At 44.8% G+C, this 19237-nt stretch overlaps 1 protein-coding gene across 2 annotated transcripts in view; it reads right to left on the bottom strand.

Annotated features, from left to right (window-relative positions):
• Positions 1-19237, bottom strand: part of EBF2 (EBF transcription factor 2) — a 182977-nt gene that overhangs the window by 26230 nt on the left and 137510 nt on the right. For both annotated transcript variants that reach the window (XM_074940036.1, XM_074940035.1), the window contains exons 9-11: positions 10516-10633; positions 8642-8772; positions 7880-8006 (exon numbers count right to left, since the gene is read on the bottom strand). In XM_074940036.1, the coding sequence (XP_074796137.1) occupies positions 7880-8006; positions 8642-8772; positions 10516-10633 (376 nt within the window). The remainder of the gene's footprint in view (positions 1-7879; positions 8007-8641; positions 8773-10515; positions 10634-19237) is intronic.

Genomic DNA, 19237 nt, shown 5'->3' on the forward strand with positions numbered 1-19237 from the left:
TTAAGCCTACCAGGTGGTAGTACTTACGTTCAGACACTTTGTGTGGGGAATATGCCTACTATGAAACCCTGATTATCCAAACGCCAGTTGGCCCAAGTGATGATCCAAAATTCAACTATGTCCCCCAAATTCAAAATTCATATTAGAAACCAACATTGACTTCTCTAAATCTCTGAGTACCCAAAGTCTTTGGCTGTCCTCAGACACAACGTTTACTAATAAAATTAAGGATCTGGCTTGTGAAAACCCTACTTGTAAGTGGTGATGAGATTTAAATGAGAAATTAACTCAACCAAGTGCTGAGAATCTTGCTAAAAATTCCTTGTACTGTTCAATGCTTAACATGTCCTTAACTCATTTGGCAGAGTCCCCATTCAATGGCCGCATCTTCCATCTCCTTGTGCCACTTGGCCCTATAAAAATGATCACTTGAAAGAAGTAGTGCCAACAGCTGAAAGTGTCCCATCCTATCCAACACTTAGTTCCTTTCCTAACAGTACTCAGCACCTTTCAGCATCAGAGCATCAGGCACTAGAAGAATGAAACCATCAAGTGACACAGAATACTACTCTGATCCAGATTTTCTGTTTATCTGTGTCTGTCTTTGATATAACACCATGAAGGTAAAAGGTCATATTCCCCACTGAGATACATTTTATATTTACTTTTTATTAAATAATTATGGCATGGCATGAAGTTTAAATATTACAGGAGCTAATAAAGAGGGAATTGAGTAGAGAAAACCCAGACCAGAGAATTTAGTCTTGGCTATACTTAGAATGTCTTCGCTCTCCACTGGGAACCATTCAGGTTTGCTTAAGGAGTTTAATAATACACATTTCAACTGCCACAGAATCTAAATCCCATTTGAGAAAGGGGGAATTTTTTGTGTGTGCCAATCTTGAGAATTCATGACAATTCTCTGGAGGGCCTATACATCATTATGTGCCATTTCTCTTCTTGCTTGCGAGACTACTAGTTTAAGTTATATATCTTGGACTAAGCAAATATATATATATATATATAATGTGTATATATTTAGCTAAAAATATCTAATGAGGAATATCCAAATCTATTACTCATGGAAAGGAACTGGCTACTACCCAACATGTTTCTTTCCCAAGGAATTGGCATGTATATATTTGTATTGTGCTCTGACATCTTAGAGCAGGAGAAGGTTCCTAGATCATATAAAACTGTTCTGAGAACAATTCAACCATTTTGCACACATTATATATACAGCGGCTTTGATCACAAAGGACATGCCCCAAATATCCAAGTTGCTCACTTTGTTCACCAATGAAAGGCAACCACCTCTGAGGGAAACACTCCCAACTGAAGCTGAAGGGTGGTGGTGGGGGTTGGGAGGGGGGAGGGTTTAGGTTCAGTTCCCAAGTTGAACTGTGGCCACAACATCGTTACCACCCCAACCCATTAAAAAAATGCTATGGGATGTTCAGGTATATATATATATATACGCACTCACTCCAAAGGCTTATAGGCCAAGATTTTGAAAAGTGACTAGTATTTTGGGGTGCATAGCTGGAGCCTCCTTAAGGGGTCTGATTTTCAGAGGATGGATGCTGAGCACTTTTGGTGTCTGAAATTGGGTATCTAAATAGTATGACATCCAGAATCACTAGTCACTTTTGAAAATTTTGGCTGTAAGTCTCAGGAAATCTTCCTGTTTCAGCTCACCATGGTTGTGACAAGCCGCTTTGGCAAGCAAGTTTCACACACTAAACATCTGTTGAATTTTCAAGGACAGACAAAAAAATTGTATGTGGACATCAGGTAACGGGGTAAAAAGAGTTAAAAGCTAGTCAGCAAATCAGATGGTCACCTAAGCTATTCACCTCACTCTGACATAACTGGTTGGATAACAGAACATTTACAGTCAATAATAGAGCTAGGTCTAAATGCACTGTAGCCCTCCTTAGTTTCTCTTTTGCACAGGCATGAATTCAGCTGGTATGCCCTACCCAGTACCTCTTTTATGCTGCCTCTCATGCTCCAGAATCTAAGCTTTCATTTACGATACAAATAGGGGCTTGTCTACACTTGGACATTTATCAGAATAGTCATTCTGCCGTTGCCCCCCATGGGCACACCTGTATTCCAGAATACGAGCGACTTTCCCCCAGTTTCGCTTAATCCATTTTGGATAAATCTCATTCTGGAATAAGAGTGTCCACATTTGTAGATAATCAGGAACAACTTCATGTTCAGTCAGACCCTAAGTCTCTAGCCGGAACGGTTGTTGAGATCGCCTCAAAAGCAGAAACTCACTCTCGTGGAACTGATGCAGTGCCATCTCCCTGCATTTGCAGAACCTGAACAATAGCTCTGCCCCACTCTTCTCAATGAAAGCTAACTCAAATACCCAATGATCACTGACGCTTTAAATGTCAGCATTGTTATTTCACTGCCCAATCAAGTCATGTACACATGAGAGGGAGGATGACATGCACAATCTACTATGAGTGACAGCTCATTCTGACGCCACCAGCAAATGGTCTTAGGAGATACCACTTCTTTCCCTCCCCTCCTATCAAGAAGAGACCAATCCAAGGAATTTAGGAGAGCCCAGCAGGGCAGCTGAGAAACTTCCGCAGAGGGGAACCAAGCGCAAGAAGCCCACTGGACCAGGTCTCAGTGAAGGGACACCAAGTGGAAGGAGCCCAGCCCAGCGGAATCCATGGGTGTCTTCTGACCCCACCGCAGGAAAGCTGAGTGACTGGAGCCCATAAAGCATATGTCAAGCATCTGCACAGTCTACTGTTTGTGGTGAATCATGTGCGTGGGGCTTATTTTGTGGGCGGAGCTTCAAAAAGTACCAACTATCTTTCTTTTTTCCCAATCTGATCCCTGTCTCCGACTCTCGAAGCACCCTTTAATTTATGACAATGTCACCGAGTACTCTGCTGTATTTGCTGGGCCTTTACAAGCAACTCCCTAAGGTCCTATGGCTATTTCAATGCCCCTTTCTGGCATGGCCCTTCATAGGCTGGGCAGGACAGCAGCTGCCCGCAAGAAAAATCACATGCTGTTCCCAAGGTTCGTTTCCAACACTAGCTCCATCCTTGTAAGTACTTCTTCCGAGAGAAGGATAACAAGGCCTTCTCAATTCCAGTTTACAAACCTTAAAAAACCAGCACGTCTTACAGTGTGCTGCTAGCATATTTCCCAACCCAAGGCAGCCCATTGGGAGTGCAGTAAATCCCACAGATCATAGAAATGTAGGGCTGGTAGGGACCTCGAGAAGTCATCAAAGTCCAGCCCCCTGCGCTGAGACAAGACCAAATAAACCCCAGACTATTCCTGACAGGTGTTTGTCCAACCTGTTCTTATACTGCATAGATGAGATTAGTTTACCCATCAAGCCTTTCTGTACATGGATGAAAAGCTATGTTCAAAATCTTCCTGCCACATTATGTTTGAGATGAGTTTCCCTACAACAAACTACGTGCAGAGCTGGGGTCAAGTATAAGATCCAAGAGCTCATAATGAGCCAGATTCTCACCTGAGCTCCATCAAAGTCAAGAACTTGGGCTTATATATTATTAGAGGCAGAATATAAGGCAACTGCTACATTAGTCGTGGAGAACAAATGCCTTCCTGTACCAAGAACGGCTACGGAAAAGGGGGCGGGGTCACTCAGAACCCGGAAATGGGTGTGTCACCTTTATTCACAGCTTTCACCTTTTTATACTGCAAGATATTAGAGGTCAACGTTTTGTCCTAAGGATGACATTTTACATAGTCATTGATTAAAAAAGAGAGACACGATTTTTGTTTCTCTCTCTCTATAGAATTACATAAAATTTTATATAATTATATCCACATTATCAAATTCAGCAAGGCTGTTCAACAAACTCCAAAAAGAAGCTAGCAATGTCAGTCGATTTTTCAAGACTTTTCCATAGACCTCTAAATTCTGTCCGAGTTTTCCATAATGGGATCCTTATGGAAAAGGCCACACATCAAATTTTGGTGATGAGAGGAATGTGATGGCTGAATTGCAGAACCCCGAGCGATAGCACTGAAGAGTGGGAATGCTGACAGAACCTCAATGGCAGCATTGCTCGCACAGCACACTTCCCTCATAGCCTATTCTGAATACACATCACAGGGAGCATATGCACTCCGGCAACAGCACCACTGTGGCATTTAGACTTACCCTGGAAATTTCTCTCTGATTCTTATACTAACCATTTATATCACTCTCTTCTTCAGCTTGTCAATGCTGCTCTTTTATAAAAAACTAAAGCTTCATCAGATTGAACATTACTATTTGATTATATACTTACTCTAATCATGGGGAATCATGTACTTCAAACTACCAAAATCATTTCTGTTCCATCTCCACCTTTCTACAATAGATCTGGATTGTCTTGTGAGTAAAACTCTGGGCCAGGACTCAAGACACCTGTGTTCAATTCCCAGACTTGCCACAGACTCCCTGTGTGACCCCGGACAAATTGTTTAATCTCTCTCTGTCCCAATTCCCCAGCTGTAAAATCGGAGTAAAAACACTTCCTTTCATCTGTTTAGATTGCGAACTCTTCAGGGTATGGCCTGTCACTTACTATGTCTATGTACAGTGCCCGGCACATTGAAACCCTGAGCTTAGTTGTGGTCTCTAGGTTTGCGGGTAGTATGAAAGTATAAATAATAATAATAGTCATAGAATCTTAGGACTGGAAGGGACCTCAAAAGGTCATCTAGTCCAATTCCCTGCACTCATGGCAGGACTAAATACTATCTAATTATGCTCATGGTCTGCCTTTAGCCAATTATTCAGTGCTTCTAACACTACATGACCCTTAGTTAGCTCTTTTCACCTGAAGATCTCACAGCACTTTATAAACATTAAGGCCCAGATTTTTCAAAGCATTTAGACACCCAGCTCCTATTGAAATCAAGGGGTCAGGTACCAACATATCTTTTAAAATCTGGGCCTAAGGGCCTAGCACGATGGGATTCTGATTCTATTTGGGGCTTCTAATTTCTACCATAATACAAATACTACTAAGAGGAGATGTCCCTCACTCTTTGATCTTGTGGGGATGGTGTTATGGCCTATGTGTTTCTTAGGAATATTGCCTGATGGAGGTTGAATGTAAAGAGTATTTCTTTAAAGAAAGGGTTCTCCACTTTTTCATAGTGTGGACATAATTTAATAGAGAGAACCAACCTTTCCTCCCATCTGCCACCACACAGACCACCTCCCCCGACATAAATGTGAGCAACTACAGCCAATCCTTATAAAGAACTTCCAGGAAATATTTAAGACATTTTTAGCTGTTTTACTCTCCACGAGAGAGGCTTTCCTGTGCTTGCCTATCTTTCCCTTCCCTCACTACTGTTGTATGTGCCCACTGGCTGCCATCCTCCACCCAAGAAGTGGCTGCATTTTCCTGGTGCAGTAGGTAAAGTTTGTAAAGCACTATGGACACAAAAAGAGCTACAGAATTTTTTTTAAAAAACCTTTGCGGTTCTTCATAGCACGGTCAAAACAGACTCATGATATCACAGCCATGGAGAGAGAAAAATAAACATGTTATTTTCATAGCTTGGAAGTTGTTTTTGCTGCTATTATCAGCAGCAATGACCTCGGGGAATTGATTACGCTATACTTAATAGCTGTGTTTATCATTTTGCCTAACATGATGGGAGAACTACAAGTCCTTGGGTAGATCGATTGAAAAGTTGTCTAATTTCACACCAGCTTATGTACTTCTGCATCTTCTGCTAACATGCTATTTTGTAACATATGGCAGTAAGCACCCACTCGCTCCTCAGTGAATCTAAACAGATATCTCCACGCTGATAACAAGAGCAAAATAGGCAGATTATATTATCCTTTCTCTCTTCTGCTATTTGTCATGTACATCTTCATGTCCTCTTTGGTGGAAATACGCTAATTAACATGTCAGAGAGCAGCACTACAGTTTGACTTCAACTCTCTAGAGATGGCACAGATCAGCCCTGCACATAAAACACAGACCTACAAAAAGAGGAATAATTTCCCCATAATAAAAATACACTGCTCTGTTTTATGCATTTCTCCATCATTAAGACCCTGATCCTGCACACGAGCATGCAAGCAGTCCAATCCATTGGATTTTCAGTTGCGTATGCACTTATATCTTTGCAGGATCAGGGCCTAAATAAGTAAGAAGTGCCACAGAAGCACTGAAATTTTCAGTCTCTGACTCACGATATGCTCAAGAATTAACAGACTCTCCCCTTGTAAGTTTCATACCAGACCCAACCCTGGTCCTGCAGCCTGTTAGTAAGTGAAATCAATGAGAAAGCTCATTTGCATAGGACTGGGTCCCTGATGGGTTTTTTCAATCTTGTTTCTGTACAATACAATTACATTTCATGCAGATTTGAGATCACAGTCACTTACGTTTCAGTTAGTTTATCTGCTAGTTAAAGAAGCTGTGCTCAATGTATTGAGGGCTCAGATTTATCCTTCCACAAATCAAAGCTGTCTCTTTAAAGGGAATTTGCTTACAAAAAATTATGGCAAGAGTCTCACCTCACAAACACAGGTATAAATCCAGAGCAGCTCCTTGCGCTTTAGTGAGGTTATTCTGGGGCAAGATCCGTTTCAGGCCCTAATCATCTGGGGCCCAGTCCAAAGTCCACTGACGTCACTGGAAGGTTTTCCATTGACTTCAATGGGCTTTGGATCAGGACCCTACAGTGTAAACTCACTGGGTCAAGGATTGTTTTCTGATTTGTCTGCACAGAACCCAGCGTAACAGGGCCCTGATCCTAGATTGGATTTCCTGCCTGCTACTAGAATACATATGAATAAATACATTCTTAAGTAATAATAATCATGAAAGCTTGTAAAAACACATTAAAAATTAAAATGAGAATTATTGCTTTTTTAAAAATTATACATTTAATAAATTTATAAAAATATCAATATTTCATTGAAAAAATTCCCTTTTTTGAAACATTTTGACTGGCTCACCAGGTAGTCAAAAAACTGCAGCATTATTCATGAAAAATTTCTGGGGGTTTTCAGGGTGAGAATTGAATTTTTTTGCTGTGAAATTTGTCCAAAATTTGATATTCTAGAAATGTTTTCCAGATCTAATAGTAATAATAGGTTTTTTAAACCAAAAATCATTGCTTAAATTCTCAGCCACCTAAATAAAATATTACTACTAAAAATCTATTAGTTACATATATACATAATCCTCTAAAACATGCTACCATTCTCCAGCCACATATATTAGGAGGTAAAACTTTACTGTGTATACTGACAACAAATGAAGATTCTTCTTTAGTTGCACTGATGTCTTTTTCTAGAGCTATAGATCTCTCTCTCTTGATATATAAATATAAATATTCTTCTGATGGCAGAGGTAAATGTGGGGCACTAAACAAGTTGACAATATCCTTTTAAAAAATGAAAAAGCCATCAAGATTTATTTTGCACTCAGCTCATTGGCTTCTTTAGACATAAGACATTCTGCCTATCCCTGGGGGCCATCCTGAAAACAAGAGGTTACCCCCAGTGAGAGAGAAATGTAAAATAAATACTGTTATAAATAAAACATCTTCCAGTATGCAGAGCAATGCTATCAAGTTACTGTACACTTAATATATCTAGAGAGAGAGCCATACTGTATCAGCATGAGCTTTAATCTGCAAAATATTTTAACATGTGGAGTAATATTCCCTTAGCTTCCTTATTGTGTAGAGGTTTTATCTCCTTACACTTCCAAATACTCCAAATAGCAGAACAGTTTTCAAATGGCATGTGGCAAGTATTTAAAAGAGAGTAATCGATATTACTGAGAGGAAAAGACATTCATGTTCCAGTCCTCCACAGTAAATCACGTTCACCTACCGGTGTAAATAAACCTGCCCGGAGCTCCTTTGCAGAACTGTTTGGATTTATACGACAGTGTGACTTCGACTACACCAGGAATGTGACGAGGGGGGGTCTGGACTCGAATAGCGTGAGGTGTGATAAGCTGGGAAATAAAAACAAGAGAGAAGCATGTCACGTATGGGATGTTTGAGTTTTTCCCCACTGGCCCCTGGTTGTGTTTCTCAAGCAAATGAAACTGTTTACTACTTCCTAGGAATTGCCAGATTGGATCAGACCAGTGGTCCATCTACTCCAACATCTTGTATCCAATCATGTGAAGCACCAGCTGCTTCAGAAGAAGGTACAAGAAATCGTGCATAAGGCAACTTACAGGATAAATTGCCTACAGGGAAAGTTTCTTCCTGGCCCCCATTAATTAATTGTTGATTTATGCCCTGAAACTTGAAGGTTTGTTTCCTTTCCCAAACTCCTGGCCTTTTCTTTTAATCCTCCCCGTAACTCTGGATATTCTTCTTATCCATATAAACATGCAGTCCTTTTTAGAATCCCACTAAAAGTTCATGGATACAATGTGGCAAAGTATTCCACAGACTAACCAAGCATGGGCAAAAAAGCATTTCCTTTCCTCAGTTTTAAAGTAACCATCTTTCAGTGTCACGGACCATCCCCTTGTTCTCGTGTTATGATGAGAATGAGCGAATAGTAGTTCCCCATCGACCTTCTCTATATCAGCGATATCTATCTTCGGCTATGCAATAGCAAGTTACTTTTGCCTACCTCACTCCACACAAGCATGGTCCCAAATACAACTTGTAGCCCATCGAAGAAATTGTCTCCTATAATGATCACCATTGCGCCCCCTGTAGTCCAGCCTTCACTTGGGCTAATAGCTTTGATGCATGGTGTGGCTAAACAAAAAAGGGATAACAGAGCGGTCAGTTAGTTTTCTTGCAACTGGTTTTGGAGCCTCGGTTTTTGGGTAGGTCGGGGCCAGTTATACCCCATGAGTGGATAGGCAAAGCTGTTATTTGCACGAATTGCACTGGTGCAAATCGTGACGTATAGTTTTGCCAGTCCACTCTTGGGGGTTTGCACTGCTGCAGCTGTATTGCTGGCTTGTATACCCAGTGCCACCACAGCTAGGACGCGTACCCTTAATTCGTTCACCCACGAAGACTGCTTACCAGTCCAAGGAACCGAAAGTAAAATAAAATAATGTTGTTCTCTGCCTTGCTCGTGTTAATTACTCGCCTGTTCATTACCGGCACTTAACATTGTGTCATTAAGGTCTAATAGGCCAACTGTAGTACTGGGTGTAAAAGTGAAACCCTTAAGTGATTGGGCAGAGGCTGTTTTAAAAACACTCATTAGCATATGATCACACAAGAACAAAAAAAGCAGGCTGTAGGAGGGATGTGTTACAATTTACTGTGTTTATCAGTGGGATAAAGAGATATGGAAATAGCTTGCGTTTCCTCCAGTTCCTATCAAGAGACAATTTCTAATAATTTTTGTGACTTTATGGAATAGGTTTTTTTTTCCTGCTCTTTTCCATATGTTCAAGGCCTCTGGACTATACATCCCATCAGGAACCCAATACGGTTTCCAGGCCATAACCAAAGTCAATCCATCACTCCATTCCCAATGTTGACAGGGTCAGAGGTGGAGGGGAACTTTGGCAGGGCTCCAAAAACATGAGACTCCTTTGAACAGCCAGTCAATCACATCCAATCAGTCAAGGAAAAACTGGATGGCTTCCTAGGCTTGGAATCCTGGGATTTTCCTTCTACCATTTCACTACCCGCTGGGGGGGAATTAACACTGCTCCGAATTCTTTACTGATTCAATCATTTTCTTCCAGTTCATTAATTCTTCTTAGGTTGATACAGGGCACATTTAAGAAGGGGGGCAACAAAACAGTGTAATGAAATAATAGCCTTGCTTGTCTCTTCTACTAACATCACAAACTCCTCTCACTTTCACAGGCTTCAGGGAGATTGGAGAAGGGGGGGAAGAGACATAGATACGATTTTTAAGTGGTGCCTGTTTTGAAGAAGTGGAGTTTGAGAGAGGGGCAGGGTCGGGGAGGGGGGGGGGTTACCCACTTTGAAGCTTAACAGATACAGGTATTGGTAATTGCTTTAATATACCCCAAGAACCGTCCCATGGACGACGGCAATTCCTGCTTAGCCAAACAAACTAAAATCAATTAGTGTCAGTTTCCTTCTGCGCATTGTTATGCTTTGCACACAGTTTGTTTAAGAGAACCAGACACTTTTTCATACACATCTTGCACTGTAATGTTTCTGTTTAAGTAAGATGTCATGTTGCATAATTTGCCTGAAATCAAGTCTAGGCCAGCTGAGCAGTAAGTCTGACATTCTTAGCTAATTGTGAATGCTTTTACAGAGTTTTTCATCTTCACAGCCCTGTACAAATTAACTAATGAATAGACGGGGGGAGTCTCTCTCTTAGGTGAAGGAGGATCATATTCTGCATGCGGTAGAGCCTTTCTTGGGTTCATCTTCCTTCTCTAAAGCCCCTGAAGTTCTGCAGCTCTCTCCACTCCCACCAAAACAAACAAAAATTCAAGTGCAGAGTGCGCGTGTTTGTTTTCACTGGTGTACCATATTCCAGACAAAGTTCCATACCTTCTGAGGGGTCAAGTCTCCTCGCTCTCCGTCCATGTTTAGAGTTGTTATGAACAAACATGTTGTCAGACACTGCCAATACATGTCCATCAACATTCACTGTTGTTGATAACACAACCTAGGAAAAAAGGCAGGTAAATGACTTGTTTTAGTATTCAGCTTTTGATGTATTTATTATTATATTGAATTAAAATCTTGTTCTATTTGTAAAATATAATCGTTTATTTCCCACTGGGGGAAAAAGTATTTTCACTTTCTATCCTGTGCCTTCATTCCATTCAACATGGCATCCAAAGGGCCATATGCTAGCCTCAATGTACATGACATAATGAACCAGTGACTAGAGACTATCTTAAGTTTAGTTTTCTGTGATGCATTGTAGCATAGAGGTCTGTATGTACAGACAATGAGCGCAGACTGCAGAGCACCAGAATAATGTGCCCGCTGCTATGTATATATAGAAGCACAGCCATCTGCTATCCTACACACACGTACATCATAGGAAATCAAACTTACAACCATCTGCTCCTAAAACATAGGTTTCTATCCACTGAGATAAACAGAAACTTCCATTAGCTGCAAGGGGTAGAAGGGCCTGGTTTCCAGAAGGTGGGCACTCAGTACTTTGTGCAAATCAGGCCGCTTTAAGGGTGTCTTAGGTTGGGCACCCACAAATTGTGGCTCTCAAAATCATGGATTTTGAAAATCTTGCCCTTTTTGTCCAATCTCGCTGGGTCCCAACAGGACACAAGTCAACTCCTACAGGAAATAATCATATTTGTTACTGAGACTCATTGAGATCTCTCTTTAAAACAAAATGTCCTAAGCTATAAATCTATTAAACCCAGAGATACGTGCGTCTTTAAACCACATATATTAAAAAAAAAAAAATCCTTCATTTGAACAAGTATGAAGAACGTGCATCTCGTTAGAACTTTGAAGTCCAGACCCTCAGCGGGTCCACATTGGTGTACCTCCCTTGGCTTCAACAGAGCCTCCCTCATTTGCTGCTAGCTGTTAAGGATCTGACCCCGAGCGTGTGCATGAATTTTCAAAGATGCCATTGTCATGCTTTAAGTAAGAGACTTTCAGGCTTTAATTGTTGATAAACTGTATTCAGCACATAGCAGGAAAACCCTGCCCTCCTGTAGGATTTTGCTGGTTTAAAGAATGCTCTCCCTCGGTCTCTCTCTCTTTTTTTTTTACGACAAGGTTAATTCATTCCAAAAGGCTCTTGTCATACTGTACATTAATACTTCTCATGCATTCCTGTCACAAAATGTGCTGCTTTTGTGTGTGCCAACTGATTTCATCATTGCACATTTGGGTGGAGTGAGACTCTGTTCCAAAGTGAACGTTTCCCGCATGACATAGCTGAACCCAGTCAGATGCACCTCATTATTTTCCGTTAAACAATGGAAATAAATTTTAATCTTTCACTGGCCAGCACAGACCACGCTATGGCAACGGGGGAATAGACCTGAATCATTCCAGTGTCTGAAATATTTACGACAAGATTTTAAATTGTAACCAAATGTAAATCAAAAATATACCCCATATATATATACATATATATATATATATATATATATATACACACACACACACATATATATATATATATAAAATATACAAATACTCAGCCACACAGAGACAATTTTATATATCCACACACACAAAATATATATTAATACACACAAATATAATCGTACACATTACAGGTGTGTGACTATATAGGTATCTGTATTATACACAAAAAGTGAGAGAATATAGATGATCAACATTTCATTTAAAAAGGTTCTACTGGTTCCTGAAACACAACGATAACTTCCAGACAGAAGTCACTTTCCTGCCAAGTGCTGAGCACCCGCAAATCCCATGGTGAGCAGGGATTGCTGAGACCCCCGTAATACCCCTCTCCTGGGTGGTTTCATTTTGTCACCTCTCAGGTTCACCACTGGGGGGGCGAAGACACCACCTCACAGGATGAAGCCAGAATAAATAAATAAAACCATCCTCCGAGGTGGACCCAACTCACAGAGGTTGGGTCTGGATCTGAACTCGCTCCGTGTTTTTTGGAGGTTGTCGGAGCTAGGGTTTTGGTTTGGGCCCATCTCTTGGCATTACTGCAATTCAGCAAGAGAGGGATTGTGTCTTCTTGACTATGATTCTTCTGGTTCACTTTTGTATCTATGCTACAGAGTAAGAATGTTTTAGATGATGGAGGTAAAGTTACTGGCGCTCCAGACTTAGCTCCACTCACTCCCCCTTGCCAGGCGAGGACAATCAAATTGTTGAATACTGAAGATTAAGACTCAACGTTTTAAGAATAAAAGGAAGCAGAATGTGCATTCCACCATAGTCTCTAACTCCCAGGCCCTCCCCTTTCACAAGCCAACAACTGCTTTCCCCCAGTGAGTATTTCCTGGGTCACGGAGGGTGACCCTTTCCATCTGGAATCAATCAGTCAACTCCTGACAACTTCCTGAAACACCTCACTCCATTTCCTGTTCTCTCCCCCTTCTCTCTTTCCCCCTGGTTTGCTTCACTCTTCAAAACTACAGGCCACAGCAGCTTAATGTTAGAGGGTCAGACACAGTTAGACTCCAAAACACTACACAAGGACACCTTTGACCTTCAAAAATCTTTACATCTTAGCTAAACAAATCAAGGTCAACATTTCTTACCATTACCTTGTTAACCATTTATAGGCGTTTTTGCCAATGCCCTTCTGAATGTGTATCCATCAATACCACTTGTTCTCCCAAGATCGTAAAACATGGCAAGCTTTGTTTTCTTTATGTGCATTGAGTGCTGGTGAAAGGTGCTGGCACGACTTCCCTGGAGATTTAAGTCCTCAAATTTATCCACAGCACAGGCAAGTTACCTCTGGTACCACTATGCCAACACGTCTGATTCCTCATCTGATGAGACCACCTCTCCGGGTGAGATTTGGCCACTATGCCCATTCAGTTTACGGCTGCTCCACTGAGGTCAGCAATGGGTGGCACACGTTGGTGTGGCTTTGGTAAACTCTTCTTGGGAAAGAGACTGAGAACACCAAATTATTTACATAGGGCATCAAACGCCCTTTTGGGTCACGGCTGACCTGGGCTCAAGTTTAAGCGATTACGTAGAAACAAACGATTCTGCATCCCAATTCCTTGAACCAGTTAGTTCTCCAAACTGTAGTTTTAGAAGAAAATGAAGACTATAGTGACCTGAACAGTTAGAATAAAAAGGACAAGGCATCACATTCACAGATCTGAATCTGGGTTCCAGCAAGCATAATGGAGAGAGATTTGTGATCTTGTAAGTGGGGTTTTCAGCAGCTCTTAAGATTTGCTTTGCTAGTCTGGATGGTTCCTCTTTACTGGCCTCAGATATTAGTTAATTATTCCCCGGCAACATTAGAAACCTGCATGTTTCTTCGAGTGCTCGTTCCTGTTCATTCCAATCAGGTGTGTGAGCGTGCATGCGCACAGTAGCCAGAAGATTTTTCTCCTAGCAGCATCCATGGGGTAGGCCTAGGTGCCCTCTGGAGTCGCACCTTCATGGCACCCAGTAAAGGGCCCTGCCGACCCACCACCCCCTCAGTTCCTTCTTACCGCCAGTGACGGCAGCTGGGACTTCCCCTTGCTCTTGCTTCGGCAAGTGGCTTGGCAGTACTTTCAGTTTTCGCTGTAGATAGTTAGTTCTAGGTGGTTAGTATAGCGTAGTTAATTCACTTATAAGTTTCATTTACAGGGGGGGGGGAGGTTCTTCCCCCCCCCCGGTTTCCTTCCCCCCATTATTTTTCACGGGGGCATGCCACGATCCCCAGGCTTCAAGACTTGCCAGGACTGCGTGAAGCGCATGGCTAAAAGTGACCCCCACACCTCCTGTTTACAGTGTCTGGGCAAGGGTCACCAAAAAGACCACTACAAGATCTGTCGGGAATTCCAACTGAGAACTCTTAAAGAGAGGGAGCAGAGGGCTTAAAATCCTCCTCATGGAGGCAGCTCTCTGACCTCAGTCGGACCCAGGCACTGGGGATCCTGCTTCCAGTATGTCTTCTTCGGCACGGAGCACTCCGGCGCCATCTTTGAGAGATCCGACGTAGAAGACAGACATTGCCAAGAAGGCTCGGCACCATCATGGAGGCTCTCAGGGGCACTCCAGCCTTCGGCACCAGTCCCAATAGCCGGCGTAGAAGAAGAAGAAGAGGACAGAAAGAGGCCGATCCCCCTCAGCAAGATCCAGGGATCAGCCATCAGTGACAAGTCAGTTGGGCCACGGCTCTGAGGCTCAGAGTGGGGCTATGTCAACTCCTGCCCAACTGAGGCAGTCAAGTCCGAGCCCGTCACACTTGCCGAACCCCCTCAGAGCACCTGCTGCTCCCGTCCACCCCGGAGCCCTTGAGGCAGCACAGGACCTGCTGAGACTCATGCCGTCAGTCTCGCCCCAAGGCAGGAGGATGTGTGAGCACTGCAGGCTCCATCCCAGCACCCCGTTCAGTCAAAGGGAAAGCCAGCAAGGATGTCACGCCGATCCCCTTCACCTTGGTGCCCACCGACGTCAGTGCTTCCATCCAGGGAGCGGAGTCAGTCCCCAGGCTCCCGACACTCTACGTCGAGAGGTGCAGCGCTGCCCTGGTCCTCCTATTCTGAAATGTCAGAGTCGGACTCGTATCGCTCGGACGATAGCAGGACCAGAAGGTCCAGCTCACGGCACCATAGGGGGTCCCGTCCAAAGCAGTGGCCCTCACAATAGCAGAACCCGGCTCAGTGGCCCTTTTGGACTCCATGGGCTTTCCATCAGGGCCAGGGTCAGAGCCATGGATCCCGCTTGGGAGCTGCATCGGTGGTGTCTGCAACATTTGTTCCGCCACGACCAGCGACTGAGCCAGTACCTCTGGCGTCAACGCCATCGGCCGCGGCACAGTCACGGACATCGACACCGACCACGGCGCCGCCGGGGGCATCAGAGGCTCAGACTGCTGCTACGGTGCTGGCTGCGCCTTCAGCACCGACGTAGTCAGCCTTCAGCTGGCTGCGACGGCGTCGATGAAGACCCTGGCGCAGATGCGACCTGAGGCATCTACACTGGCACTGGCGTGGGACCAGACATCGGCACCAATACCCATGCCCTTTGCGGCGCTGGAACTGGGCCAACCAACCACAGTCCCCCCGGGGTCACGAGATACCTTGGGTGGGGATGGTAGAGAGCAACCACCCCCTCTGGTGGCCTCCTCCTCCTCTTCACAACACGAGGCGCTGGCGGGCACCTCCGTAGCCCCAGCTTTGGAAGACTCCAGGGTGTTGCAGCAGTTGATGCGCCGGGTCTGGGCATTAAGGCGGAGGAAGTGGTCGATGATGCAGACCCTGTGGTTGACATCCTGGCCCCCTCTGGCCTTTCCTGTATCGCTTTATCATTTATAAAGACAATTATGGACATGACTGAGACCCTGTGGCAGACCCCGGCCCCACTGCCAAGTATAACTAACGCCGGTACTTTGTGCCCTCCAAGGGTTACGAACACCTATATTTCCACCCCCAGCCTGACTCTCTGGTGGTGGACGCTGCTAACCAGTGGGAGAGGCAAGACTTTCAGGGCCCTACCCCCAAGAATAGGGACACTAAAAAACTAGACCTATTCGGGCAAAAGGTGTACTCAACAGGGGGACTACAACTCCAAATATCTAACCAGCAGGCCATTGTCAGCGGGTACTCCTACAATACCTGCTCGGCGATGGCTACATTCATGGAGTTGCTCCCCTCAGACTCTCCACAGGAAGCACCTCAGGTTTGTGGTGAACAATACCCACTACCAATTTACAGTCCGTCCGTTCAGCCTGTTAGCAGCACCTCGAGTCTTCACCTAGTGCGTGGCAGTCGTCGCTCCAACCGCTCCAGTCGTGGTTAGCATCGATGTATCGACCAGCCCGGGACAGCTTGGACAGGATCATGACCCTGCCTTGCCCAGTCCTCGACTCCTTCCTCTGGTGGCTCAACCCTCAGGAGGCGTGCTCAGGGGTCTCCTTCACCAGTCCACAGCCGTCTCTGTCGCTAGTGATGGACGCATCAGACGTGGGCTGGAGAGCACATCTAGGAGACCGCAGGACTCAAGGTCTCCGGTCTCAGGCAGATCTGGCTCTCCACATCAACGTCAGAGAGCTGTGCACCTGGCATGCCAGACCTTCTGGGCATACTTAAAGGGACAGTGTACATCAGTTATGACGGACAGCACTACGGCAACGTTCTATATCAACAAACGGGGCAGCCCTCTCCTCTCTCCTGTTCCAGGAAGTCCTCATGCCATGGGACTTCTGTGTAGAACATTCAATACACCTACAAACGTCGTACCTCCTCGGGACACAGAACAAGATGGCGGACCACCTCAGCAGGTCCTTTCATGGCCATGTCGCAAATTCAATCTTCCAGAGGTGGGGCTTTCCCCAGATAGACCTGTTCTCCACGCAACGCAACAGGAAGTGCCAGCAATTCCAGAACCACAGCCTGGGCTCGAGAGCGGACGCATTCCTCCTCCACTGGGGAGGTTGTCTCCTGTACGCCTTTCCACCCATACTGCTCATTCACAAGGTACTCCTCAAGATCCAGAGGGAACGAGCTCAGGTCATATTGATAGCACCAGCCTGGCCCCATCAGCACTGATACACATCTCTCCTAGACATGTCCGTGGAAGCTCCAGGTCACCCTGCTGCTCTTCCCGGACCTTCTGACAAAAGATCATGGTCGCCTCCAACATCCGAACCAGACCAGGTTAGACAGGTCCTCCTTGGCAGCAAGAAACCCTCTAAGAGAGCTACCTATCTTGTCAAGTGGGAGAGATTTTCAGTCTGGTCGGCGCAGCACCTTCCGTCCCCGACGCTGGCTCCAGTGCCACTTATTCTGGACTACCTCCTCCATCTGAAGCAGCAGGAGCTTTCATTGTCGTCAATAAGGGTTCACTTGGCCACCATCTCGGCCTTCCACCCGAGTGCGGAGGGCCGCTCTGTCTTTGGTAACCCGATGGTCAGCCGGTTTCTAAAAGGTCTAAAAGGCCTCACGTGCAGCAGCCTGTCCTGGCTTGGGACCTCAACCTGGTCATTTCTAGACTCATGGGACTGCCCTTTGAACCCTTGGCGTCGTGCTCCCTGCTCTACCTCTCTTACAAGGTGGCATTCCTGGTGGTGATAACCTCATCCAGGAGGATGTCTGAACTTAAGGCCCTAACCTAAGAGCCTCCCTACACCGTGTTCTATAAGGACAAGGTTCAGCTCAGAGCTCACCCTGCTTTCCTACCAAAGGTTGTCTCTCAATTTCACATTAACCAGGACATCTTTCTCCCGGTATTCCACCCTAAGCCACATTCCAGCAGCAGGGAGCAGAGACTCCACTCTCTGGGTGTCCGCAGGGCACTGGCCTTTTACATCGAGAGAACGAAGCCGTTCAGAAAATCGGTCCGGTCATTCATGTCAGTGACCGACAGAATGAAAGGTCAGCCTGTGTCGTCACAACACATCTCGTCATGGATAGCGTCCTGTATTCATGAGTGCTATAACCTGGCAGCTGTTCCTGCACCTCCAATCACTACACACTCCACCAGGGCTCAGGCTTCATCTACAGTGTTCCTGGCTCAGGTTCCTACTCAGGAAATCTGCAGAGAGGCGACGTGGTCCTCCATGCACACTTTCACTACGCAATTACTCAGCAGGCTAGAAACGATGTGGCCTTCGGACGAGCACTGCTCCAATCGGTGCATAACTCCGACCCCGCCTCCTGAATTTGGGCCTGTGAGTCACCTGATTGGAATGGACATGAACAAGCCCTCGAAGAAGAAAAAACGGTTACTCACCTTCTCGTAACTGTTGTTCTTCAAGATGAGTTGTTCTTGTCCATTCCAATACCCACCCTTCTACCCTTCTGTCGGAATAGCCGGCAAGAAGGAACTGAGGGGGTGGCGGGACGGCAGAGCCCTTGAATGCTGCTAGGGGGGAAATCTTCCAGCTACTGTGCTCGTGTGCATGCACACACCTGATTGGAAGGAACATGAACGACACATCTCGAAGAACAACAGTTACAAGAAGGTGAGTAACCATTTTTTCACTACATCCCTGTGCTATTCTCATTTCCCAGCTGGATTACTGTAATGCACTCTGCTTGAAGACCAAGCTAAGGCTTCAACTACTGCAGAGAACAGAAGTGCTATCCATGTTTGACGCATTAAACCTGGGCTCTGTAGGCTGCACTGGCCTCCCTTTTGCTTCCAAACACAATTCAAAGTGCTAGTTTTAATTTACAAATCCTTACCTGGCTAACTGAGTGAGAGGCCACCTCTCCTCCACACCCCTTCTGACAGCGAAGATCTGTCTAGATGGCTGTGATTAACAGTCTCAAGATTTAAACCCTCGGACACTAACAGCTGGACATTCGCAATGGAGGATCCTTGCTAATTGAGTCCCCTTTTCAGCAAGGTGCATATTTCCATGTCCACGGGGGTGGCGAGGAAGGAGGATTCCTTACGTAGCCTGAAGATGTTTTGTTAGGAAAACTAGCTAATATTGTAAAACGCTTCAAGACCCTCAGATGAAATGTAAGGTAGGAGCTAAGCAAGCTCTCCATCATATACACACTATATCTGTCTCTGCGTGTGCGCGCACACACACACACAAATATGCACCCCCCCCTCCCCAAATTATATGTGTGCATCTAAATACACACAGTGTTGTACATGGACAATA

Source organism: Natator depressus, chromosome 26 (genome assembly GCF_965152275.1).
Source record: "Natator depressus isolate rNatDep1 chromosome 26, rNatDep2.hap1, whole genome shotgun sequence".
Taxonomy (NCBI): Eukaryota; Metazoa; Chordata; order Testudines; family Cheloniidae; genus Natator; species Natator depressus.